This window comes from Trematomus bernacchii, unplaced genomic scaffold, assembly GCF_902827165.1.
Source record: "Trematomus bernacchii unplaced genomic scaffold, fTreBer1.1, whole genome shotgun sequence".
Taxonomy (NCBI): domain Eukaryota; kingdom Metazoa; phylum Chordata; class Actinopteri; order Perciformes; family Nototheniidae; genus Trematomus; species Trematomus bernacchii.
Window position 1 is genome coordinate 17,852,442 of NW_022987648.1, and position 27,650 is coordinate 17,880,091.

The 27,650-nt window shown below is 40.1% G+C and overlaps 2 protein-coding genes across 3 annotated transcripts; both read right to left on the reverse strand.

Annotated features, from left to right (window-relative positions):
- Positions 1-61: 61 nt before the first annotated feature.
- Positions 62-7,522, reverse strand: galnt3 (UDP-N-acetyl-alpha-D-galactosamine:polypeptide N-acetylgalactosaminyltransferase 3 (GalNAc-T3)). Its single transcript, XM_034134444.1, has 11 exons — positions 7,250-7,522; positions 6,432-6,971; positions 5,588-5,760; positions 4,874-5,023; positions 4,472-4,706; positions 4,271-4,388; positions 3,959-4,159; positions 2,225-2,356; positions 1,895-1,996; positions 1,652-1,804; positions 62-1,558 (listed from the first exon to the last, which is right to left on the reverse strand). Exons 2-11 carry the CDS (start codon positions 6,965-6,967, stop codon positions 1,445-1,447), a joined length of 1,914 nt encoding a protein of 637 aa, XP_033990335.1. The 5' UTR covers positions 6,968-6,971; positions 7,250-7,522; the 3' UTR covers positions 62-1,444.
- An 894-nt stretch (positions 7,523-8,416) lies between these two features.
- ttc21b (tetratricopeptide repeat domain 21B) lies at positions 8,417-25,638 on the reverse strand. 2 transcript variants are annotated; one of them, XM_034134456.1, is made up of 29 exons: positions 25,488-25,638; positions 23,959-24,088; positions 23,743-23,853; positions 23,490-23,656; positions 23,243-23,365; positions 22,718-22,875; positions 22,100-22,184; positions 21,521-21,619; positions 21,207-21,399; positions 21,024-21,121; positions 20,562-20,762; positions 20,057-20,186; positions 19,681-19,838; positions 19,022-19,246; positions 18,377-18,615; positions 17,407-17,479; positions 14,986-15,096; positions 14,767-14,905; positions 11,514-11,620; positions 11,152-11,340; positions 10,855-10,965; positions 10,681-10,762; positions 10,447-10,597; positions 10,202-10,363; positions 9,925-10,120; positions 9,375-9,599; positions 9,083-9,203; positions 8,915-8,982; positions 8,417-8,839 (listed from the first exon to the last, which is right to left on the reverse strand). In XM_034134456.1, exons 1-29 carry the CDS (start codon positions 25,509-25,511, stop codon positions 8,762-8,764), a joined length of 3,954 nt encoding a protein of 1,317 aa, XP_033990347.1. In that variant the 5' UTR covers positions 25,512-25,638; the 3' UTR covers positions 8,417-8,761. The 2 variants fall into 2 exon arrangements, with proteins under 2 accessions (XP_033990347.1, XP_033990348.1); XM_034134457.1 differs by lacking the exons at positions 8,417-8,839; positions 8,915-8,982; positions 9,083-9,203 and having other exon boundaries at positions 9,389-9,619.
- Positions 25,639-27,650: the final 2,012 nt, after the last annotated feature.

The following is a 27,650-nucleotide window of genomic DNA, read 5'->3' on the forward strand; positions in this document are numbered from 1 at the left end:
ATTTCTTAGTGCAAAGCGCCCTCTGCAGATCACAGTAGGAATAAAACAAAGTGGCTCTTAGTTCTAACCAAATACATTTATTGACCTAAAAATAAAAGCACTTAATACCAGGGCAAACAATAGACTGTTTCCATACAAGGTAAACACATACATTCAATCTGTTTTTCACCCAGTCTCTAATAGTTATTTACAATATTCCGAAGCCATCTAAACACTAGTGCCTGCACCAGAAATTCATTATTGGACTCAAATGTAGATGAAGAGGGAGAGTTTCAGACATTTTATCAACAAACGGAAATCCTTTGGTGTATTCCTTTCACATGAAAATCCTTTTTTTGTAACACCAAAGTATTTTTTAAAAAGAATACAGGTAAACCAGCCACAATTAAATAGGGGGACATTATTCTTCTGCATTAGCATATAGTTAATAAAGCATTGATGCAGGTCGAACAGAAATAGATTTCATTCACCAATAATGAGGTCAATTTCACTTTAGTTATGGGGCAAATTAACACAACATTCATGTTCAAGGGTCAGCTTACTTTTTCTCAAAAAGGTCCATTCACGTGATCGTTCTTCATTCTTTATGTCTCTACACATGAATGCCAGTTTTTCCAGGTACACTTAGCTAAAATGAATGCGGTCTCCAATTAAGATTTACTAGGACCCCTTTATAAATTTAGTGAAGGGAGGATTCATTACAAGTTGTATTTGTTTTAGCTTAATTTGAGTGAAACTAAGTGTAGAGAAACTATAAAATCTTCATCTGGCAAAAGTTTCTGGTCTTATAACCCCCAAAACATCACTCTGCACAACAGCCCCTGTCCCCACACCACCACCCATCCCTCCACCCCTCCACTCACCCAGTATAGAGTTACATTTAAGGCACTGGATGGTTGCAAACAAGAGGTTTTGCATTACTGAAAAAGTTAAAAAGGGAACAATGCACTTTTGTGATTCTCAGGTTTTTGCTTCCAGTCTCTTTGGTGCAACACATGATGGGATTTTTGTTTGTCCAACTTGAACTCCGCATTTATAATACACATCATTTACTGTATTTTTGTAAGATACTTTTTAGATTCATGTTCCTCACTAGAAATTGTTCAGTGTTGGCCTTAAATACCTCATAATGCATGTGTTCGTTGCAAAGACTTGGAGTAGTGAATACATCCTAAACCCAAAGAAGGCACTTCTTCCTTCTTTCAAGAATCTCCGTTCACAGTCTGATTGGAAGCATTTCAATGCTTCTTTCCAGCAGTGGCACACAGTGGTTTCTGCCAAAGTTCAAACCTCCCAGCAGCAGCAGTTCAGTTCTATGTATAAAAATAAATTAAACTCATTGCCATTAATCTAGTAAAAACTGAATGTTAACCACATACAGTATAGTATACTCATGTCCTAGTACGTCTATGAATCCAGGGATAATTCGAAAGTGGTAGTTCACTCAGACGAAGGTCCAGAGCTGGTATCTGTCCGAGGGGTTGCAGAGGGCCAGAGAGGGATGCTCGTGACGGGCACTCAGACACATGTTCCCTCCTGGCATGTAGAATAACTGGTTCTACACAAAGAGACGACAAATGATTATTTTCCTAAAAAAGATAACCCAGGTGTTTGACATCACAAATCAGTGCAGAGAAAGTGCAAAACTCACATCCTTCAGTTCCCATTTTTGCTCTGCTCCCACTAATGTTTTTCCGCCTTTATACTGGCAGTCCTCCAGTTTCACAGTCCCATCGGCCCCGTGCAAACACAGCTCCTTTTGAATGTTGTGCCTAATCTCATGACGTGTGGAGAACTCAAAATACTACAGCAAAGGAAACAAGATTTTTTTTTTTTTTTTAAGTGAATTATATTTTTCTCAATCAGAGATCAAAAGGTATGTTCTCTCACTGACCTGGTTTCCTCCTAGTCCGTGACACGGGTACATGATCAGCTGTTTCCCACCCTCATTGTTCTCTCCAACATCCAGACAGGAGTCCTTGCCGACATTTTTCACCTACAGAGAAAGAGAAGAGGGGGTAGGAGAGCAGTGAGAGGAAACAAAATGAAAAACTAACATCCAGTGCAAGCTGTTCAAACAACTTCAGCCTCTGGAGTGCTTTCAGTGGTGTCAAATTGGAACTGCTCAGGACCCTCTGGAGATCCCAAGTGGAAACCCACAGCGGCTAGACAGAGCTCTGAGGTTTGGAAAGAGTCGAGCTGGTGGTGAGGTGTGTTATCTTACTGAGCCAAAGCGGAGTGGGTTGAGATCAGGCATGAAGACTTCTGGATAAACGTTCTTCAAATACCACGAGAAGCTCTTGCACTGCAGCCGCGCACGGAGGTCCAGTCGCTGGGAGATCCCTCCAAAAGCTTTCTGTTAACACATCGGCAGACAGGAGAACAAAGCTTTACCTTCACATTGATTGTCAACACACTGCAGGATTTAAACTACACATTATAATCCTTCATCTAGACTTCACATTAACCAATGTCCATTTTACCCTTTATAAGTATGCTGAGATCTCTGTCAAAAATGTCTGCTGGATCTCAAAACAAAGCCTGTGGGGTGTTTTGTTTACATGTTAAAAGGTCAATGTTTCCAGGAATCCTTCTTGAAAGGTTGCCATCCACCATTAAATTAAGATTTATGGAGAGTTTACATGTAAAACCACACAAAACAAGACTTCCGACAGTAATATGCTTTGTAAATCACTATTAAACTAACAACAATAAGAGTCCAGGGCCACATTATCAATGTTTTGGGCAAAATGCTAATGTTAGCAAGCAGATGTTACAGGTTTAGATGGTTACAGGTTTAAAGATTATCATCTTAGCTTAGCACAATACCATGCTGTCATTTAATCACCACTCAAATCATAGTACTGTATAGCAAATGTTGATGGGGATTTTATACGTTTTGCAGGTATTTGATCATCAAAGTATGACATAGCAGTAAGAACATCTGACCTGATGGAACATTTCATTGCAATCCATCTAATCAAATAGAAAAAACTGGGACTCTTTCTCTGGCACCTTTGGCTATCTGTAATGCTATTTAAATATTGCACTCTGTGGTGAATGGACTGACATTACCATCTGTAGAGTCAGAAAATAAAACAAGCGACTCCATTGTAATAATATAAATGATCCTTAAAAGCAAAACATTATATTCTACTTTTGATTTGTTCTTTAATAAATACTCTTTATCTCACAATCGCTTTACTTTGCTAAAGTCAATGACTGTGTTCCAGTGCTCTAATCACTCCATTGTTGAACAAATTAACTCCAGGCAAGTATTCGATCACTGCTCTTTTTTTCTTCTCAAAAAGGGAAGCGGAGCAGAATATTTAAAAGGATTTGCAGGCACCTCATGCTCTTGAATAATGAGAGCACACTATAATGACGAGGATGCTTCTCACACTAGTGCACACTGAGAGCTCCTACAGTGGATTCCTTGAAGCTGTTGATGACGACGTGTCTGTTTGAAGCCAGCGGGGGGGGGGGATGGCTCGCTCTGGGAGGTACAGCCCTGAGGGAACACTTTATGGCACCTCCGGGGGGACCGCATGTTGGGAAACGCTGAGAGCCTGTGTCATTTACCAGGGCTGACTTCCTCCGGGCCCTTTCTCCTCTGACAGTTAACCGCTTACAGCCCCTAATAGCTTATCTAAGTCTCACCATTTCAGAGTATGCTCTACAGAATTCATGCATTAAGAATGACAAAGGTGAAATGGTAGGGTGTGTAATCCTATGCTTTCCCTGCAGTATGTTGAATTATGATCAATGTGACAGGAGTTGGATTTGCTTAAACTTGTTTTAAAAAGGGGCGAGGGAGGGGGATAATGACTGGTCTGAAAAAAACACTTACATATGACCCTGGCAAGTGAAAGATAATGCTTCAGGGTGATTTTCTGCATTTGAAAAGGGTCGAATGACAGGATTTCAAAGGCGCGTTAGTGTCAGAAGCACTACGTACATCTTTTGATATCTGCGCAGCTTGCTGGTTACGGCGGTAAAAGATATCCTTGTAGTCGTCCATCCAGACCTCCGCCAGTCGAACCTGGTTACGTGCTATCACTTGTGTGCCCTTTGGGAAGGTGTGGGGGCTCTTGGTACGGAAAACATGGCCGACAATGGAGCAAGGAATGATCTCCAGCTGTCCGCCACACTGCCACACCTGCAGGCAGCACAAACAGATGTACAATGCAGTCAGACACGCCTATGCAGGAGTTGTGCACTGGAATTACTCAACAGGTAACAAACATGCTGCAAAGCCTGAATGACTTACCCTAAATGACATTTCAATATTCTCGCCGCCCCAGATTTCCATTTCTTCATCGTAGCTCCCAATATGGTAGAAGTAGTCTTTTGAGATGGAGAAGAGTCCACCAGCAAATGTGGGAGTCCTAAAGAGAAATGTGGTTAATGATTTCCCACAACAAACTAAAGTTCTCACCAGTTTGTTGTTGTGTGTTGATTTTTTGCTTACTTGATAGGGTATGTTTCATCCTTCCTCCTTTGTCTCTCGTGATCTGGTAGACTCTCCCAGCCGAAGGAAAGGCTCCAGTCAAAGTTACCCCGGTTGTGATTCTGCCCATATGGGGAGGGTTTGATGAACTCAAAAGTGTTGAGATCGATGGTGGTTATATCTGGACTCACTACTGCGGTGTGGTTTTCAGCTATCCTGGCCAGCAGGGGCTCCAGCCACCCATTAAAGCATTCACCTGGTAACCCACGCAAATCAAACAATAATCACTGAAAGGCTAATTTTGGAGGTATGCAAAGGATGTGTGTGTAATCATTGGGTTGTTAAGCCGTGGGATCATAAGTCAGGGTGTGTCTGGCATGCAACTGGCTTTATATGTGAGTAATGACAGTGGTGCTGACTCACAGTGGGCATCCAGAAAGGTAAGCGTGTCGCCTGTGGCCACGGAGGCACCTAGCAACCGAGCGGTGATGAGTCCTTTTCTTTCACGCTGGCGCACAACTCGAACAATACTCAGGCGCTTCAAATAATCATCCAGCCCGTCCTTCAACACATCTGACAGTATATAGTATATCGGTTAGACAGAGAGTTAAGTTAAACACTGAGAAAAACCTTATGAGTATTAAGAGTGAATGTTGTACACAGTTTTGAATAAACAGTCTCAAGTATTGCGTAAGTGATAATAGATAATATTCACAGCCTGACAGATGAAAAAGGAAGAAGCTGTCTTCCTTTCATCTTTCCCACGGCTGGCTTTCAGGAGATCTGCTGTACATCTGTGGCCTGATTCCTACAAGTCACTGAGCTTAGAAAGTCAGATGGATTGCATTCCCTCAGACCTCTCTCCTTTCAGCATTTTGTTTCCTTCCTACATTAGACCTGTTTACAAGTTAACGCTGACTCATTTCTAAGCACAACCACTGCTAATGCCTTTTAGGAAAGTATTCACTAGCAGCCCCTCGCTTCCTGTTGTAACCCAGTTCATGGGGCACAGAAGGAGCAGGGAGCTCCTTTTGCACATTTTGTAGCACACCAAACAGCTGCCCACCCAACATGCTGCATGAAATCGATCCCAAAAAAGAGAGCAATGCGGCCGTGAAGGACCCTATTGAGTTTTACCATCCACGCTGGCGTCGTCCACCAGGATGATCTCCTTGAGAAGAATTGTAGGTGAGGTGTGGAGGACACTGTATACTGTCCTTAGCAGGGTACTCCAACCTTCATTGTGAAACACAATTATCACACTGGTGGTCGGCAAGGGGGGGCATCGCTTAAAGGTTTGCTCAATACATCTGCAGTGAAGAAGGAGAAAGAGCACAAAGATCTGAATGTCCTGTACAGTTCCTGAGTAGCACAATAGGGTAGTTATTACATCTGCAGACCCTCCCCTGTGGGGTGTCCATTTCAGCTGCGACACCGCATGCATGGTAGTCTTTGAAATACCTGCCATATCAGAGCCGGAGAGACTTAGTAATTCTCTCTAATAAGATAGCCAGTCCATGGTTCGGCTTTATGTCTGTGTCATGTACTGACTATCTACTGACATATACTTGGACTAACATGCACTTGGATGTACTGCCATTTGCCAAACACAACTGTGCTTCTCTCTGAACTGGCCACAGTAACTGGGCAGGCGTGCTGAAGCAAAGTCCCAGTCAGAGCAATTATCTCTGTGGTTTCTGCCTGAGATTTTTCCCTGTTGCATAAAGCAAATAAAGATGAATATGTTTGGGTTAGACCACATCTACATTTTACTGATCAATTTGAGCGTTTCTCAATGGGCAAGTAACATTCTGGCCCAGTGCATAAATTAGTGCATCCTGTACAGCACAGAAACTGCATTCAAACCCACTAGCACTATCACTATTTGGTCTACTTTGTTCGCTAAAACAATTATGTTATTGAGGTTTCTAGCACATTGATAGTAAAAACATAAGTGTAAAGATTGTACAAAGTGACATACTCCGGTGGTCTCGTGTCTGCGCCCAGGTCTCTGCTCAAGGAGATGCGGTCGCTGGCATACAGGTTAAAGCAGTGTTTCTCTTCACCCTTCTCTTTCTCCTTCTGTTCCTCAGGGCTCAGTGAGTCTGTGTGGAAAGGTTTCCCAGCAGTTCCAGGACCCATAGGGTCCTGAGGGGGCCGCTCCAGAGCCGGCCTGAGCTCAGCAGCAGTGTAGTGACCCGGTGGACATGACACCCTCTCTGCATTGTCCTGCTGGCGAACAGGGGCTCTGATCTGCATCTTTGGCATGGCATCCTTTAAGTTATTAACAGCTCCCATCACCATCCCCAGCATGGCATCCCGCTTCACTGCCATCCCCCTTAGCCATGGGTCCTCCTGTTGGTTTTGGCTAGCAACCTCCCATTGTATGAAGACAAATAATGTGACGAAGACAAGGGCCACTACCACCAGTTGTACTGGGTGCAGTCGCCTTCGGAGCACTCTGCGGAGAACTGTCATTCTTCTTGAGTGGAGAGCAGTCTGGCTTTGAACTGACATTCAGCTGTAATACATATATTCAGATGTTTAATGATGATCAACAAGCATTAATGTAATAATCAAATTAAAGACATGTGGCTTTATAGACACATTACTTTCATTCCACTACATTTACATCTTAGTATTTTAAGCCTTTTTGTTTACTTTTTGTCTGTGAAATAAAACAAATCATGTGTGAAGCAGTTCCTCAAGAAGCTAAAAGTAGTCAACTGCCATCTACAAATCGCTTTTTTATTTATTTATCTGCTGCTCAGTATAGCTTCAGAAAAAAAGACCACTTACCATGAGTCGATGAACTACAGACGTAAAATGGAAAAGCTCTTAAAATGTGTCTCAAAGATGTCCACCAACGACATCCTGCTTCGATTGGAGATCTTCTTTTTGTTGATTCAACTTTCAAAGAAACTTTACGCAGAGACAAAAAGATTTGCTCAGTTTTCTGCCCTCTCAAAACTTCCGTCTCGTTGGATCCAGGTGCTCTCTGCTCTCAGGTAGAGGGAGGAGACTTGCTGGCGCGCTTGCGCAGATAGAAATTGTGCGGGTAACAATCCATACCTGAAACACACATGAGAAAATATCCCATTCAACAAGTTAGGTTGTGGCACTGTTTGCCCTGTAGCTTGACGTGTGTCCTTTAAAAAAAGCCTAATATACTAAATCACTGCAGAATCAAACATATGGTTGAAACCCTTCTGGTAGATGCGGTAAAGTGGACTGCAGTCACTTGGACTTCAGGACAGGAGTATTGCAGACTGTTCACGGAGTTCCTCAGAATCAATAATGGTGCCATTAATAGGATTTGTTCAACTGGTCATTCACTGGGACAGTTGCTGGGTTACAAATAACGGAGGAACGCGCAATACCCCACACACACCCCACCGCATCCAATCAGGCTCTCTGAGAAAACAGCACATCTTGCACACAGCTTAAATATATGAACACAAACCATAAACGCACATGGTCCATCGCGCATTAAGAAAAGTTACGCGTTCTTTTGCATGGAGACGAATCTAAGATACCGTGAATAAAAGTAGCACAATCAGACACTCACCAGCTGTTTCATCTAATCCTTTGATTGCCCAGGTTCCCCACAGCGGATGGTCTTCATAAAGAGTTGGATGCTTGGCGGTGTGGACGCGGATCCAGCCGCAGGGAGCCTGCTCCGCTGACTTCTTTCTGCCTTTGACTTGCAGTGACTCCATCTGTAGTGACTGTGTTACCCAGCACTTCCTATTCACGCCAGGCATCCACTTTATTATCCATTAAAATGTTCACCGTGTCCTGCTTTTCTTCCCACTCACGCTTGTAAATGTTTGTCTATGTGGCAATTGTTGGATGATGTAAATTGTCCATTCAGGATATGCCTTAAATAGAACAGTTCATGCCCTTCTTAATGCATCAGTTAGATTTTTAGTAGTAAAGAGACAGACAAAAAGCCAACATCAGGTATCTAAATCATTTTATTATTATTATTATTATGAGAAAATAGGTTGCCTCGATAATGGGGAGCACACATACATTTTTCATAAATAGTCTTAAATGTTTTTAGTCAACTTTTTGTAAAGGCATTGTAAGGAAAGAAAGAACAATGCTTTCAGCTGAATAAGCCTAAAATAACATTTACATTGCAATGTGTTTTAGCCAGTTTTCAGACAAATACAGACAACCAACATTTTCTAATTTGACAGCTGAAGCCAAACCATAAAAAGGATTAAATCAAAATAACTCATTTTATTACAGAAACATTTGCTCCATGGTTCACTCTCTCTCACACACACACACACAGTTCAAACTCTAAGGTCTCAGGGCCATTCGAGCTTTGTCCAGGATGTCTTTTCTCATTCTCGGATAATTTGGATGAGCAGCCAGAACCTGTGGACAGAAGCAAAGATTATTAGCGGTGTAAATACAGATCTTATCTGTCAAACTGTAAACACTTGGTCTCACCTTATGACACACATCTATGGCATCAACATGCCTCTTTGCCTTCAGGTAGTTGAAAGCAAGCTTGTATCCTGAAATTAAAATGACATGACATACATTTTAGAAATATAGATTCTGAAATTGCTTCGGTCCTTTTAAATATAGCTGGATTTGTGATTTTGGTGCACAAACCAATAGTTGGGTTAGTCCTATTTCCATATTTCCAAGCCAGTTCATAGTTGAGTGCTGCATCACGGAACGACTGCTCTTTTTCCATGATGTAGCCAAGATATTCATAGGCTTTACAGCATGACTGTGGAAAAAAAAAACGTGCAATTGTGATCACAAAGAAATTAACATAAAATACAGCCTCTGCGTTACAAAGTCCGGCAATTCTCCAAACTAAGGGGTAGAGGTTCTGTGTGAATTGGACAGATTTTTAAACCACATAATAAGCAGGCAGTGACAAGACTTTCAAACAGACCTTGTTATGGTTAAGGCATCTCTTTAGAAGGTCCCCGGCCATGTCATACTTTGACGAATGGATGTAGATGTCTGCCAAGAGCAGCCAGCTCTTCTCAAACTCATCGGCGTCAACAATGTTCCAGTTCATCTTAGCTATGCGTTTGAGCTGGTTCCTGGCTCTTGGGGTTTGCTTCAGCATCATATAAGCTGTCGCCATGGCCAACAGTGCTGGCACGTGGTCTTTCTGAATTGAACCAGAGAATCCTGGTGAGACAGGATGAACCGGATAACAAATCCCCCCACACTGCCTTCTTTCCATTCGTTTACACTGAAACCATAGTGACTCCGCTTAAGTACAGTTAAATGTTATTATAACATTTCAATAAAAACGACAAACGTAAAACATAAACCATATGTATGACATTACAATTCAGCCTGATCCATGTGCAGTTAACAACCAAACCTCTGACTGACATTAAGAGGGAATTTAAATTAATGCACAACTCCTAGTGTGCATATATTTACACAGGGGAGTGATGTAACTCGTGCACAGTCTGGCGTTTACTTACCTCATTGTTTGCAATCTCTGTGAAAACATTGAGGGCTTTCTCTATATTGGCCTTCTGTTTAGTGGCCAACAAGCAGTAGTTCTCCAGGATGCGGAGCTGTGTGTGTCCTCCTGGAGTCTGAGGCTTTAACTCCTTCAGCAGCTTCTCGGCTGTTCTCACAGAAAGCTGCTCCGACTCCTGCTTCTCTGTGGAGTTCCTGGTAAGAGACAAAAGTGAGATGTTAGATGAGAGTCTGAGTGTTTATTTAGGTATATAGTATGCTCTTACTGCCACTTACCCAATGTCACCATCTAAGTTCTCAAATACTTCTCCTCCCATGGTGTCATTGTCAGGGTTTAGGTAGATTTCAATCATGTTGTAAACAGCATTTTGACCCCAATCGTTGTCTTTGCGTGCTTTGTTGAAGTGCCACAGGGCCTCATTAGGTTCTCCTGTAAACCTGAGGAGCAAGCACAAGTTAAGTCAGTAATGTTAAAACTGATTTTGTCAAATATTTCAAGGAAACGCTCCCCCAAAACGTACCAAAGACAGAGTCCTTTGCAGTAGTTGAACCCGGGGTCAAACTTAGTTCTGGAAGAGTGTTTTTCTGCCATATCAAGAAATCTGGGAACTTCTTCCAACTTCCCGGCCCTCCTCAACAATTCAATGAGACGTGACAGTGTTGGGTAGTTGTCTGAAAACAGGTGTGACTTATTATTCTTCTCTCAAATCATCAATTCACCACAATTTCTTTTTGGAAATGTGTCTCTAATGTACCTGGTTTTCGCTCCAGAAGTTGTTGAAAGTGGAAAACTGCCTGTTCATATTCCTGCTTCCTAAACATAATGTCAGCCATCATCTAAGAAAAAAACATGTAAGAAAAAAGTTCTAAGAATTTGTCAGAAAAAAAGGTGATGATCAAAACTGTGACGAAAGACAGAGAGAACAAACCAGAGTTGCATCTTCATTCAACTGGTCATTCTTCAAAATGATGCTGCATTGATCGTGGCACGAGTCAACATCATCTAGAGTAAGGTACAACCGTGCCAGCTCCAGCATCACCTAGGAACAGGGAGAGCATTCATTTGACAACATTCTCTGTAGGTTAGATACCTTTCCCATAGATTAAGCCATCAACCATGATCAGAAAATGTCACAAACACAAGCACCAGATTCTAAAAGACGCCAGTGCTTGTAAACCGCAGCTGCAGTGAGTACACAGGACGTTTTTGATTCGGCTGCACTGACCTTGTGATCAGTCTCACAATACACAAGAGCTTCTTTGTAGAATTTGACCGCTCTCTCATAGCCCCTCTGACTTGTGTAGTGTTTAGCGATCTCAGCACAGATCTCGGCGGCAAGCTGCTTCTGCATGGGGACGGCGTCAGGTTGCTCCAACTGCACCCGCTTCAGCACCTTGGCCTGCACATCTCTGGCCTTTACACAGCAAAAAGACAACCTTGTTTATCTCGAATCAACTATAAAAACATCATCCGTATCATGTTACCGTACCAATACGTTTTGATTGGAAATACTCCAGAAAATAGTTCATTCAAAATGTGAAAAGATGACAAAATCTCGAAAAAAGCCACAAAGCTGAAACCACTTACTTTTTGCAGGGAGAGTAAAGCTTCCTCATTCTTGTCCACCTTGTTTTGGACCTTTGCCAACAGGACCAGATAACGGCAATTATCTGAGAGTGCCTGCAGTTCATTCACTGGGTAGATCCGGGGAAGAAATGTAAAAAGGCAACAAAATATTTTAAACAACTGAAAACAGTAGAATTGGTTTTGTTGGACATATTTGCTTATATTTTCTTTTCATCGTTGCATCGGGTTGTTAATATTTAGAGCTTCATCCTGACTGGATGCATTTGGTTTGTGTTAGGAAAATACAGAATGTACTCTTCCAATATCAGAGTAGCTGATGATAACAAAGGCCCTACGTAGCTGTGTACGTAACAGGATGTATGATTACCTAGAAGAGCGTCAGGACACACTGTTTTAGGCATATGATAGCTATGTGACAACGATTAACATGATGATTCAGCCTCTATGGAGATAGACATATGACAAGCATGATCATTTCTGACGTGGGTCTTAGCTAATCTAAACCAAACATTGTATACTGCTTTGAACCAGTATTCCTGCATCTTGTGACTGTGAAACACTCTCTTGTATAAGCATGTGAAGGACACTATTCTGGGAACTAGTTGTCCCCAGGACAGAGGGGCTAAAGAACTGTTTTGTGTTATCGACAATTTTGGACTGACTCAGCATGTCAAGGGTCCGACGCACAATAAGAGGCACACCCTGGACCTAATTGTATCAAAGGGTCTGAACATTTCTAAGCTTGTGGTGACTGATGTAGCGCTCTCCGACCATTCCTGTGTTTTCTTTGAGAGCTCTATTACCGTCCATACAATTGTTAAGAAAGAGGTAACCACTAGACGTCACTTAACTGAAAATGCAGAGGAAATGTTTGCTCAGATTTTTACTCCCTCAATTGCCCATGCTAACTTCTCAGTAAATGAGATAGTTGATCATTTTAATTCCAAAATAACAAATGTCATGGATACCATTGCTCCCATTAAAACAAAGGAAGTATCTAGCAATAAAAAATCTCCATGGAGAAAAGCCATGACTGTGAGAACAGCAAAAACTGAGTGCAGAAAAGCTGAACGCAGATGGAGAAAAACAAATCTCCAAGTTTACTTCGAAATATATAATCAGGAAATAAAAAAGGCACGACAGTCTTTCTTTTCTGACATCATTACCAAAAATAAAAACAACTCACGTGCCTTGTTTGCTACCGTCGACAGACTAACAAACCCCCCAGTGTCAGTAGCTTCAGAATTTCTATCCACCAGGGCCTGCAATGAATTTGCCTGCTTCTTCACTGACAAAATCATGACAATTAGACAGGCAGTCAGTTCCTCTGCATCAGGTACAGCAAATGTACTGCCCCTATATTCACCTAAAGTCAATCCAGACATCATGACACAATTCCGTCTGAAAAATGCTAATGACCTGGAAGACATTATTCAACATCTGAAATCCTCCTCCTGTAGCCTCGATATTATTCCGACAGGATTTTTCAAAACTGTTTTTCACTGCATGGCCTCAGATATACTACACATAGTAAACAAGTCTCTTCAAACAGGTGTATTTCCGCAGGCCCTGAAAACTGCAGTAATTAAACCGCTCCTAAAAAAGCATAACTTGGACACAACCGTAATGAATAATTACAGGCCAATATCAAACCTTCCTTTTTTAAGCAAATTGATTGAAAAAGTTGTCTTTCAACAGTTGAGTCATTTCATGTTTTTAAATGACGGTTTTGATGTGTTTCAGTCGGGCTTTCGACCAAACCACAGCACTGAAACTGCACTTGTAAAGGTCTTAAATGACATTCATTTAAACACAGACAGTGGCAGAATATCAGTTTTAGTATTATTAGATCTCAGCGCTGCATTTGACACTGTTGACCACAACATATTGCTAGACCATCTAGAAAACTGGGTGGGAGTTTCAGGAACAGCTCTAAATTGGTTTAGTACCTACTTAAAAGGACAGAAAAAAACGTTGTCTCAATAGGCAACTACACATCAACTTTGACAAATATGTCATGCGGGGTTCCTCAAGGCTCCATCTTAGGACCTTTGCTTTTTAATATTTATATGCTACCTCTGGCTGAAATTATTAAAAAGAGCGATCTAAGCTATCACATCTATACAGACGACACCCAGATTTATTTTAAAATCACACCAGGAGACTATTCTCCGATTAGAACACTGAGCAAGTGCATTGAGCACATCACTGACTGGATGACTCAGAACTTTCTCCAACTGAACAAACAAAAAACTGAGATCATTGTTTTTGGAGCTAAGAAGGACCGATTAAAAGTAATCGCAGAGCTTCAGTCGGCAGACTACAAAACCACTAATAAAGCCAGAAATCTAGGTGTAGTGATGGACTCAGACCTGAATTTCAACAGCCACATTACAACAGTCATTAGGTCTGCATACTATCACCTGAAGAATATATCGAGGATTAAAAAACTAATGTCACAACAGGACTTCGAAAAGCTTGTCCATGCTTTTATTTTCAGTAGACTCGACTACTGCAATAGTGTATTCACAGGGCTGACAAAAAAATCCATCAGAAAGCTGCAGCTGATTCAGAACGCTGCTGCACGTGTCCTCACTAACACTAAAAGAGTGGATCACATCAGTCCGGTTCTGAATTCTTTACATTGGCTTCCAGTCGGCCAAATAATTGATTTTAAAGTACTATTGCTAGTTTTTAAATCATTACATGGTTTAGGACCAAAGTATATTGATGAACTCCTACACAATTACGAGCCATCAAGGTGCCTCAGGTCTTCTGGGACGGGTCTGCTATCGGTTCCGAGAGTAACAACAAAACATGGAGAGGCAGCATTTAGCTATTATGCCCCGACACTGCTGCTTTTAATTGAGCTGCTCATATTCGAACTACAGTATGCCTTTTAAACATGTATTGTATTGTATTGTATTGTGTTTATTTTTATTATTTTATTATCTTTGCTTTGTAATGCCTGTTGTAAAATGCCATTATATAATGTGTTTTCACTGTATTTATTCATAAAAAGTATTTTAATTTGTTTTGTAAAGCACTTTGAATTGTCGCGTACAGAAAAGTGCTATATAAATAAACTTGCCTTGCCTTGCCTTGCCTTGCCTTGCCTTACCATAGGATAATAAATACATGTGTCCTAATATTGAAGCTCAAGCCGGTGACGAGTGATCTTTTTCTAACAGTATGTGTTTGACGTCAGGAGTTTGCTTGAAATTTGTGTGAAATGCTCTGACGTCTGAAGTACCTGACTCATGGACCAGAGCTTCCAGCAGGACGGTCTCACAGCGCTGATACTGCTTCATCTTCATCAGCAGCTCGGCCAGGTCGTAGCGCAGGAAGTTCTGCTGCTCCGTCTTAAGGGCTGCTTCGTAGTAATTTATCGCCTGTGTAACAGCAGCCTTGTGTTAACACTTCTCTCTGTGAGTGGATCATGTTTATTTGTACATGTGTATATCAAACATACCTTGACGTAGTTATGAGTCTTGACCAGGGCTTTTCCAATCTTGCTGGCTAAAGCACCAGCTTTTGGGTTTTTCTTCAGAGCTTGCTCATAAACCTCGATGGCTTTCTCGGGCTGAGGACAAACAAATCCCACGGTGAGAGGAGTCACAATTGCAGTTTTTGTAAATATTATTCAGGTTAATATATTTCAGTATTTACAAATTGTTGTGAACATGGAGTAAACACCTTAAGGCTAGGAATAAGAGCTGATGGTAACACTGGATAAAGATTTCGGATGTTTGGGTTGGGGAGATCTATTTCAATCTCAGTCTTGAATGACGTCATTGTATCTATCATCACAACCAGAGTATGTGTCAACAGACCTAAGAAGGTTGTCTGGCCTGCCATAAAAATCAGGCATGTGACTTAAAACTCTTCGATTCACTAGAATGCAGGCACAATGTGTCCCTTTCCATTGTAAACCATCATTGAGCAACAATTTAACAGTGCTTTTGTAAAGGGATGTGACAACTAAATAATAATTCCTATATTAACTAAACGGTAAACTCCTGCCTTGTCTCATTCAAACGGTGTAGGAATGAGACAATGGCTTTCTTTAAATATTTCTCAAGTATTGTCAAATAACAATTCATCCTATTTCTTCATTTATAAAGCTTATAGTAAATCAAATACTGCCGCGCAATCTACTGAAGTTCCCTTTGAGCTAAGTGCTTTTCTGTTAAGCTTCTGTTTATAGGTGATTTATTGCTAATGATCCCTTGTGAAATGCCATGCAGTGAGTCATACTTGACTCTCATCAAGTCAGTTTGAACAATTTCAACTGACTTTTGATGTTTGAGAAATCAACATCAAAACTAATGCATGATTTTCCATGTTTACACTAACAAATCATCAAGATAACTGTACTTCAACACTGCCAAGAGAGACAGTAGATTTGTTTATGTAATGTCTTGTGAGGATGACAACGGCTTACATTGCACTCCTTTCATCTCATAAATGCTTACACTGATTTTCAAAGAACAATATTTAGCGATTAAAAAAAAGCTTCATGACCTAAACTCTTAGTTTGATAGCTCACTCACATTGTTGAGCATTATCTGTATGTTTTTTAAATTAACAGAATATATTTAGCTGTTATAAATGTAATATCTTTTTATTTACACACACACACAACACCTATTGCACGTCAGTGGAGAGGGACCACTCCTCTACAGAGGTGGGAAGTAGTGGAGTACAAATACTTCGTTGCTATACTTAAGTTCATTTTTCTGGTATCAGTACTTTTCTGACGACTTTTTACTTTTACTTCTTACATTTTTAACACAAATACCTGTACTTTCTACTTCTTACATTTTCAAAACAGGCTTGTTACTTTAGTTTTAATCTGCGTTTGGTGGCGTGATCATTATTATTTAGAGTCATTGCGTGCCTATTGATTTGAACACGATCTGTGGGTCCGTCATTTCCTGGTCTTCTCTAAAGAAGAGGACCAATGAGAACTCGGCTCGATTATTGTTCTATTAATATAGAGTGAGGTCCAGTTACCAGTTACTCTATAAAACAGTTGGTACTGTAGTTATGGGTACATTTTACTTAAGTACATTTCGAAGCCCATACTTCTTTACTTTGACTTGAGTAAAGAAGTTTAGTCAGTACTTCTACTTTTACCAGAGTATTTTTAAACACGAGTATCTGTACTTCTACTTGAGTAAAGGATGGGTGTACTTTTGCCATCTCTGCTCCTCTGTTGCTCTACCCGAGGTTTTCTGCCTTTTCTCCCAATTAACTGTTGGGTTTCTTTGCAAGTTTTTACTTTTCCGATGTGAGGGTCTAAGCACAGAGGGTTTCATATTCTGTATAAACTGTAAAGCACCCTGAGACAAATGTAAAACCTGTGATTTTGGGCTATATGAATACACTTTGATTGGAAAGCATCCTCATAATTATTCCGTTTCATCATGCCGCTTTCGGCTACAGGACATGGTTTGAAAAAGGAATAGCTGGTGTTGCTTCAAAAAAGTAATCTTCTAAAAACCTCAATACAGCTCCAACAAATCACTGCAGAGGGGAAAACATCAAAACATTGCAAGGCTTACATTCATTTTAAAAACAGGAATGTAGAAGTATAATGGCAATCAAAACAGTTGTGATTACATTGCACAGAGGCTACACATTTCTAAAATACCTCTATTAATAAATGATCTCTCAATGAAGGACAGCTTTTCATTACACCTTTGACTTTTGGGAAGATGTATGAAATGCTTGACCAAAATGAAATTGGGATTAGAGAACACATCGCAGGAATATGATTACTTGAAGCAACGTCAAAGCCCTTTGAAGTTTGCCAATATCCACACAAATACGTTTTTAAAGAATAAAAAAGTATCTCATAGGACACAGAGGAATCACATCTCCCACTTACTTCTTGAATGTTCATGTAGGCATCACCTAGCAAAAGGTACGTGTGAGGGCTGGGCAGCTTCTCCACTATTTCTCTGGAGGAAAGACAGAGATATCACATCACATATGGTGTACTTCATTATCTAGTAAACAGTATGTATCTGCTGCCTAGGGTCAGTCACGCTTTACTACATCTCAGCTGTTGATTCATGTAGCATCAGAGAACAGCAGCAGACTGGAGGCAACTGTATACATGTTATCTTTACTGGATGAATGGCTTCAGTTACATTTGTAATTGATTTATGCTTGTGGTCTTCTAAAACCCTAGACCAGGGGTGTTGAACACTCCTGCCCGGGGGCCAAATGCGGCCCGTGGTCCATTTTGAACCGGCCCTTAGCTAATTCTAAAAGTATAATGGAATATGGCCCACACAAGAAACTTGTCTTATATTGTACTTCTGAAATATATACAGTATGTAAACATATATTACACAGTATACATGTGTTAATAAGCCCACTTTTCAGATGAATACAGTCAATTAAAGTTGAGAACTTTGTCTAACAAATCTGTATTTGCATAAATAGCTTGAAATACACCCTTCATATTCCCCCTTATCATAAGCAATCTGATGCTTCTATTTTAAGGAAGGAGCTGCAAAATAAATTAATAAAACTCTATGGAAAAAGCTTTGGTTTTTTTCTTAAAGCATATTCAAGTATCAAGAATAATTGACCTACATTTGATTGATATTGCTAACTTAAGAGGAAATATACCTCAGTTTTTCTGTATGTGGCCCTCAGTGAAAACAGTTTGGACACCCCTGCCCTAGACTATATACAGAGCTAGATGAAGAAACTATGGCTGAATGTCCTAGTGTCGTGTATTCAATCAAGTTTCAGCCACTACTGCTCAGAAAAACTTTTCCAATGCATTAAGTTTCAGATGGAGTAGTCTCATATGTTCAGCCACTATCTGACATCAAGAGGCTCACCTGTAACAGCTTGCATACAGACGTTTCTCCTTTCTGTGGTTCAGATATATGTCTGCCATTTTCTCCTTGGCTTGGATGTAGTAGGGCTGCTCGGGGGTGATGTTTCTGAGCATACTCAGTGCCAGCTCAGTGTCCCCTCGCAGCAGGGCCAGGTCCGCATTGGCAATCGTCACACGTAGCTCCTCCGGGGTTCCCGAGAAATCGTTGATGGCATCCTGCATCACCTTAGCTGCTTCATGCTGTAAAATCAAAAAGTGTAGACAGTATTTTTTTCTTAAAGGCCCCTTATTATACTGTTTTTCATCAATATATTCTAGTTCTCAGTTATATACAAAACATGTCTCTGAAATGTTTGGCTCAAAATATCAAACAGATCATGCATTGTAGCATCCCATAATCCCCTCTGTTTCAGCCCTGTTTCAAAAGTGCTGATTCTCTGTCTGTTACTTTAGATGAAAATAAGGAGCCACTCCCCACGCCCCTCTGAGAGATATTTGGTTAAAAAGAACACAATGGTGCTCTAGGAGGAGATTCAGTTCATAGGGTGGGGGGGTGTTACCTTGGTTGGTGATTGGCTAATGGTTACACAAGCCAAAACATCGTTATGACATCACAACAACCTTAAAGAATACATCAAAATGTTACCTGTTCTCCGTTGAGCCACAGGGCCTCTGCTAACTCCAAGAAGACAGAGAGACAGTCAGCAGGACTCAGCTCAATCTTCTTGTTCTTGGACTTGGACGAGGATCCTGTTCTGCGGACACCTGGAAGTAACATGGCCATCTGCAGCGTCTGAATAGCTTCCGTCAGCTCGCCCATTTTCTTCTTAGCCTGAGCCCTGATCAGATGGTACAACGGATGTTCGCGAATCTGGAATGGACAAGAAGTCACAACACATTCGGAAATGCAATCTTCTCAGTTAATCAATATCAGATTGTGTAATAAATCTGTGGTTGAGATCCTGATTATAGCAGGAAATAACATTCACCACAGAAGACATTTTGATCATCCAAACCCAGTTTAACTGCCACAGAGATGATTAACATTGCTTCTGTATTAACATGTGTGTTTAAACCACTGTCACTAAACTGTTGGAATTTAACAATACACACTAAATTGATGGAAGTCTTCTTCATTTCACATACATCATTGTATTCATGCCTAACTGAGGATAAGCTGACATATTTCTAAATGTTACAAACAAAGGCACATAACTTCATTATATTTGCACCTTTCCCATTGGTTAAATAGGCCTGAACGCACACTGCAGTCAATCATAGTATTCATGTTTATGGGGATCTTACCTCAAAGTTATGGCTGAGGCAGAGCTCAAGAGACTGGGAACACAGAGAGAAGTTGCCCTGCAGTAGATGAATCTGTGCCATTAGCAGATGAGCATCTGCATGAGAAGGACACTGCTCCAGACAATGTTCCAGACTGCTCTGAGCAGCGCCAATGTCACCTGAATAACCACAAAAGCAATACATTTTATTATTGATAATGATATTAATACATTTTATTTATCAAGCTGCTTTACAGAGGTAAGAATAAATAAGATAAGATAAAAAGTCTAATTGAAATCGAGCAGTAAATCCACATATGTCACAAGGACATGTCATCAATCACACAATGGAGGTTAGAATACCATATGCAGAAAATAAATCAAAATGCTGTGCTTACCAGACTGATATCTGACTTTGGCAAGCAGGAAGACCCCTTGAGGGAGCCCTGGCACAATCTTGACCACAGTATCCAATAATGTGGCGCAGTGCTGGAGCTGAGGAGCAGGAGGCTGGCCCTGGGCTGGAGGCTGAAGCAAGGCAGTAAAAGATGTATTTAATGCAGAGATTCACACTCGAACAGGATGCATCACTTCATCATTCTATGACGACAGCTAAATAGGGCCATTGTAAGTTTAACAAAAATCTTTGGGGGGAGAATGTACAAGAAAAAACTTGACAAGCAACCACAACACTTGCAAAATTGGACCAACCTCATCACATCACGGACATCTCAGAGATGTATGATAATATTATCTCAGGGAGGATTTTTTTAGAACACAAATCTAGCCTTTTAATCATAGAAATTAATCTTAGGCTCTATTGCAGTGCCCAAAATGTCGAAACCAGAATGTATATGACATTTTAATGACAAATCATGTCATTGATGAGTGTCACAGTCGTACCTTGGGAGGACACAGTGAAAGATACTCTTTAACAATCTCTAACAGGAAGTCAGGATTCAGCTTCTCAAAGTACTCCACTCCCAGAGGCAGACCCTGCAGGGTGGAGAAGTGTGTGTCCACTGCATCATTCAACAGATTGGTAACCTCCTCCTGGGGCCGGCATTTTTTCACTGCGAGAACAGCACGTAGGTAAAGTAGCTCCTGAGGGGGAAAACAAAAAATATAATTCAATTGTTAGATACAAGAAAAAGAAAAGTAGCAGAGAGGCAAACTTAACAAGGCATTATGTACAAGATGGATCAAATACATAAGTAAAAATCTCCCAGGTAGAATAACTAACAGGAAGAAACAGGTTTAAAGCCCTATAAATTATATTAAAGCACGATAAGCCACTGTCTTTCAAGATACTGTTACTTAAATTAAAGACATTTTGTGTAGTCAGCATTCATAAAAAGACGTCACCCCTGATTTTCCAATTGATTGTTGAATCTCTGTTAGAAATTCCAACTGTTGTTCTGCGTCGTCAATGTGGCCTTCTATCAGCTGGCAGCGGATTATACCTGCGTAGCAAAGATAATGTTAAATATCCAGACATAACAGCATGAGTGTTGAGCAGACAACAGGTTAAACACTGTAACAAGTTACCAGTCAAAGCAGAAACACTCGTCTCATCCAAAGTCATGGCAGTCTTGTACCACTTCATAGCCTCCTTGATTTTGCCCTGAAGCACCATCTGGTAGCCCAGCTCTGTGGCTAAATCTGAGTCTCCTGATGCCACAGAGAAGGCCCGTTCCACCATCCTGAACGTCTGCTCAATCACTTTCTCATTTCGTCCACACTGTGACAAAAAGAAGAAAATAACTGTAAATGCTAAATACAAATAGAACAACCCTTTATAATTAATAATGTGCAGACTGTAGCATAAAGACAATTGGAAATAATAATATAAATTGTCTTACAACACGGGTGAAGGCTAGAGACATCCTGTAGAAAAGCTCTGGGTTGTGTGGTTCCAGAATCTCCAAGCTGCTGATGAGGTTTGAAAGCTGCTTTACCGACTGCCAAGGGGGATACAAAAACAGTTCATTGATCAAAACTGTGCCACAGCTCCACTGTTAATGCCAGTATTTAGAATATTATTTATATTTCCTGCTGATTTGCACCCCAACTAGGGCTGCTCAATTAATCGTATTTTAATCGCAATTACGATTATGGCTTGCAACGATTACGAAAACAACGTAATCGAAATAAAACGATTATTCTTTTATTACTTTTTTTTACTTTTTATTTTTTATTATTTTTTTTTGTTATTGTTTTTTCAGTTGAATTATACTTAAAGTTCAGGGTAATCAACTGTTAAAAACATACTGTTCACATTTTTTTTCTCCAATAAATTGATGTTTTCAAAGTAAATGGATAATCGTTTTTAATAATCGTGATATCAATTATTGACCCAAATAATCGAGATTATGATTTTTGCCATAATCGAGCAGCCCTAACCCCAAACCAGATCAAAGTATGACCTTGTGAAACATTACCTCAGAAATATCTCCATCTCTACATAAAGAATGTAGAGCTAGCATCCGCAGCGCCTCCAGGTTATTTGTATCCTTCTGTAAAAGCCTGAAATATGACACATAGTGAATGAAGTACACTTCCTACACTTCTCAAGTTTGGATTTATTTGATTAAAACTAATGGAATATATGATACTGCTGCGGTAGTGTGTTGAGCTCCCAGATGAATAGAATTCAAACTAAAAGTAACTGTGAAGCCGGCAAAGCGCATGCGTCCTCTCAACATCCCAGTGAGGGCAACACTTTGTGCAATTTTTAAGTGATCACTCTTCTTTCTTTTCAACAAACCTGCAGCAGCAAATGCTTGGAATTGTGTTGTACTTTTGCACTTTGGCTCAATTGGCCAAGAGGGGGCGAGCACAAACAATAGCTTAATCAGTAGTATGCACTGGTTTGAGGCATCACGCTTGTGTTTCATTTGCACTTGAATGCTGAGCCATTTGTAAAGGCAGACTGTGTTTTCTCCTTCGTCCCTGGCAGTGATTGTTGATGTTTTTGCACTTCATGATATAGGCTTGTTCTAAGAAAGAGCTGACCTGTGTTCAATCTGGGAGAAACCTTGTAAATGCTCATCGTTTACCTGTGTGCTGCATCTATGGTTTGCTCCCAGTCTTGAAGGCTGAGCAACAGCTTCATCTTCTTGATGAGGGCAGGCGAGAACCCAGGGAAACTAACAATGACCTGGTTAACCATCTCCAAAGCCCCGGAGTAGTTCTGACGATATTCATAGTACTGTGCCTGGGAAAGAAAACAAATTCACATAGGGATGTTTTGTACACTCAGGCTAGTAGAGAGTAGGACTTTTACTTTAGTATGCCTAAAGAACCCTAATTGAAGAAATATTAAAAAAGTTACAGAAGAATAATTCAAAAAATAAACTGTCCAAAAGAACCTAAATGTATGTGTTATGGTGTATGATAGCTGAACTCAACTGTATACATTATCAGAGTAGTGGCAAGGGACAGATAATAATAAACAATTAGATCATAAATAAATTAGAAACACAAACAAATAGACAGGAAATATAAGATATGATAGCATTGTCACATATTCAGCTGTGAATGAGGATGACTTTTTCAATATGGATATGTAGTTCCCGTCTCACCTTTCCCATCAGGGCAAAAACATCAGCTTTTTCTTTCAGTCCCTCATCAAAGTACTTTCCAGCTTTTCGGGCGTAGGCGTCTTTACCAGATGTCACATCTATCCAGGCTTTTAGGATTATCCCCTGAAAAACAAACATTTCACAAGAGTATTAGGGGAGAAGCCAAAATGCCCTACTTGTCGTTAAAAACACTCTAACACATTGCATAACATTTGAGTTATAATGATGCATTTGGCAAACATCTCACCTCTCTAGAGCCACTGGAGAGTTTGATCATTCTCTCTGTGTACTCCCTTGCTTTATCATTTCGTCCTAATAGCCAGAGAAACATCCCGGCATAGTACAAGCTTTTGGGAGATGCACTTTTACGATCATCTTTGACCTTAGCATCAAGTTCTTGAATAACTTCTTTGTCTGTGAACACATGATAGATTATTAGAATAATAGCAACATGTGTGGCCAGCATCTGACAATAATAAAAGAAGACTATTTGGGCTTACCTGGATTTGTCTTTTTTTTCTCAGCAAAGACAAGGGCCATTAATGTGCAGAGAGACACATCTCGACTGTCTCTGATTGTGTCCAACTCTATTGAGGCTTCTTGAATTTGATCTAAAATAAAATGTCATAGTAAAGAATGATAGATAGCAAAATAAACACTTGTCCAGCCAGAAAAATACCATGCTTTTTTTTTTTACTAAACATTTACAAGCTCACCTTGCATGAGGTTGCCATAAGCGTGGAAGAACATGTAGATAGGATCATTGCTGAATTTCCTCTGCGCAGCTGCTGCAGCGTTTACAGCGTGATTGAAATATTTTTCATAGCAATAGCATCTGATCAAAGCCTGCAGAAATAGAGAAAGAAGACCCTGCGTTATAGGACTTTTAAGTGGAGATAGCTTGCAGCAAAACAAACCTACTGCATGCAGGGCTCAACGCTAACTTTTAAAAGTGGTTGCCAGGCTGGCAACCAGGCATACGGTTGCCATTTTTAGTCACCTTATATTTTAAATAATTAAGATACTATACAGTTATACATCAACTTAATAATGAATATGCGACACAAAAGAATGTTCAAATGCTTTACAATAAGTAATTAACACAATTATTTGAAACTTAAGTGGTAGTAAACTTGTCCACCCTCAATTGCTGGTATACTAAATACTAGTTTCTTGGGCATCCGTTGTCTCCCTTTCAAATGTGGGTTTTCTTGACCTTTGTGCTGATCCCCACCATAGATCCATTGGCCCTTCAGCATTGATGTCTTGATTGTGGTTCTGGCATTGGCTAATACATTTCTAATGTTAAATAAATAAAAACCATTCACAGTTAAGAATTAGATATTAATTATTAATGCTGTAAATTACCTTTAATATGTCTAACTATATTTAAAATGTGTTACCTTTTTATAGAAGTGATTATATTTGTATGCCAATATTTTCCTATGGTAAAGTTTTCGTTTTGCACTTTTATTTTGGTAGTAATAAGATCGGGACTCTTATTTTGAAGGAACTTTTACCGGAAGTGAATGGACAACGGAGCAGAATGTTTCGCCTCTCAAGACTTTACCCATTTCCTATTTGCTTTTCGTACGGGTTCATCTTGCGCTTTATCAGTTGAATCACTTTGAACATTAGTTTGAGATGTTGACGGGTTGGGCGAACTTTTTACCCCACAGTCAAACAACTTAATTTGCTTCGCCATTTTTTGTAAAACAAACACACGGCGCACCGCGCTCGCGAGTAAACGTGCATCGCTTTCTGGCTCCGTAATCACACCAATGCACCTGCAACTTAAGTATCAGGTTCCGACTGGTCACAACAATAATTAAATATCACTCTTAATACAACAAATAATTAACATTTATCTATTTTGGGGTGCACATTTTGCTGTTTGCTGTCCTTATTTCTTTATGTTAAAAACTGGTTGCCACTGATGGCAACCAAAGGCCAAGAAGTGGTTGACATTTTTTCTGAATGGTTGCCAATGGCAACCTGGCAACCGTTACTGTCGAGCATGCATCCAACGCTGTTTTCATAACAGAACAAAGTGGAACAGTATGCAGTTTTTAGCTTCACAATCTCGTCACATAAGTTACTTTTGAACGTTTTGAAAGCACGGGCGATAAGTCATCTATCGTTTAGGTCTAACAAGGTTACTTTCTGTATACATTTGCAGCAATCCGAACTGATTTAGCGTTAGCATTTTTTCTCTGTCCTTGGGTTTCTGTAATATGTCACTTACCAACGTTGTCTCTTCATCCTCCATCTCGGCTGCTTAGTGCTTTAACAGTAGCTGACGTGAAGTAACGGCCAGTTTAACCCGTCTGCATTGAAGTTTCAAGCATCAAAACAGTATTATTGATGTTTCCGTTGTGTTTTCGCCATCTTGCACCCACTCCTTTAGCGTTGCCCGGTAACAGCTGGGATTCATAGAGCATTTATTCTCCGAGTTTTATCTTTCAGGCACCACTTCCTCACCGGCCGCTTGTATGCCCCGCAGCTTTTAGTACTTTTGCCACATCCAAACGCAAACTATAGTACATTTTATTTTAACTATATCAATAAAAGTGTATTTTAACTTATTTTGGATGATTTTTGATGAACAGTGTTGGTTTCTAAGCCTGGTAGTAAGCCTGAGAGACTAAATCCAGGAAAAACAAACATGCAATCCTTACACTTGAGTCAAGCTAATGTTGCCTTTCAAGCTGCAGGTGGCGCTGTCGTCCTATTAATAATTATAATAATAATAATTATAATAATAATAATAATTATTATAATAATGAAATGAATAAATACATACATGGCAACACAAATTATCAGGCATTTGAAGCAACAAGCTGAAAAGGTATCTATATCGTGTCGAGTTAGATTAAATCTATTTTGAATATATGGAAATGATTTCAGGGAGCGCTTTGGTTACACTCACTGAGTGGATTATTGTGATCAGTAGGTTTGTAGTTGGAATGGCCTTCCGTTTGACCTACACAATTTAACATACTGAGGATATGCATTTTTAGATAATTAAGGAATCTTATCTCATGTTTCTCATTGTGTTACATAAACTATGTTATTGTTCAACCTATCAAAACAAGAAATAAGAACGTTTTGACACCTATTAACAAATCTTTACATAGTTTATCATGTGCAGTGGAATTCATCCAGCCAGTGTAATTGGAGGCCAATGTTATGCAACACCATGCATTGACTGTAACGTTATGAACTCTTGATGTTTGCAGTGGTAAGTCCATGACAGGATCAGCCAGTGTCCAGCATGGGTGCAACTGTTCCGAGGGGGAACCTTTCCATGCCTTGTCAAATACTATTTAGCACTAACCCTGGCACATAATCATTACTCTCTGCAGCACACATCAATGGAAGAGTAAATCAGGTTGATATCGAGCTCTGAGCATGTACATCGATGGGAAAAGTCTGTGTAGGCCTACTGTACCCATAGCTTTGAACGCATATTGTGAGAGGTTATATTAACAGAACAAATAATAGAAACATAAAATAGATGATATTTATCAATTTAATATATTCACTTTTTTGTGTCGATTAATGAATGAACCTAATTAATTGTATTTTCCATAATAGACAAAGTATGGTAGATTTTATACTTGAGGTGTTGTACTTAGCAAAGAGCAATACATAGGCTACTGCATGTGTTGTAGCTCTTAGAAAGAATGCATTTCAAAACCTATTAGAGGAAATACTGTGGAATATGTATCCCCTGGGATATTGTGCTATAGCATTCTAATGGCTACATCTATTGAAGTTTGAACAGACCATTATTGATCAAAGAGCCATGTCCTATAATACAAGCAGCTCACTTGCAAACTTATTATTTTATTTATTTAACTTTCCATATGTGCTGCTTAAAATGTGATTGCAATGCATTTCTTACACATACATGCATGTACTAATTTACCAGTTTAAATACACAAGAGGTATGTTGATGGTTGAGGATTTCATATATCATTACACATTTACAGGATTGTTGCAATATCAAGACACAAACATAGAAAAAGAGTGACTCTTTGTCCAAACCTCTGTTGTATTCCACAAGGTCTTTCTGTGAACTGCTCCATTTGTGTTTGTGTGTGTTGTGAGTTACTGAGGGAGTGGTTCACTTGAAACAGTGTGTGATTTAGCAGTTGAGCTAAAGAGTGAGTGTGGGAGTGTCTGTATGCGAGTCTGTGTGTCTGTCTATTAGCAAATAGGGAAGGTAGGGGGTACTCCACACCACCTAATCTAATGGGTTTTTCCTCCCATCTCTCTGCAGCAAATGAAATTACAGAGCTGTTATGGGTAGCATTCTCAGATTTCTCTTTGAATTGTTTTTCCCTCGCTCCCCTCCATGCATGCCAGTGGCCGAATCCCAAGGCAAAGAGACATCCTTTCATAT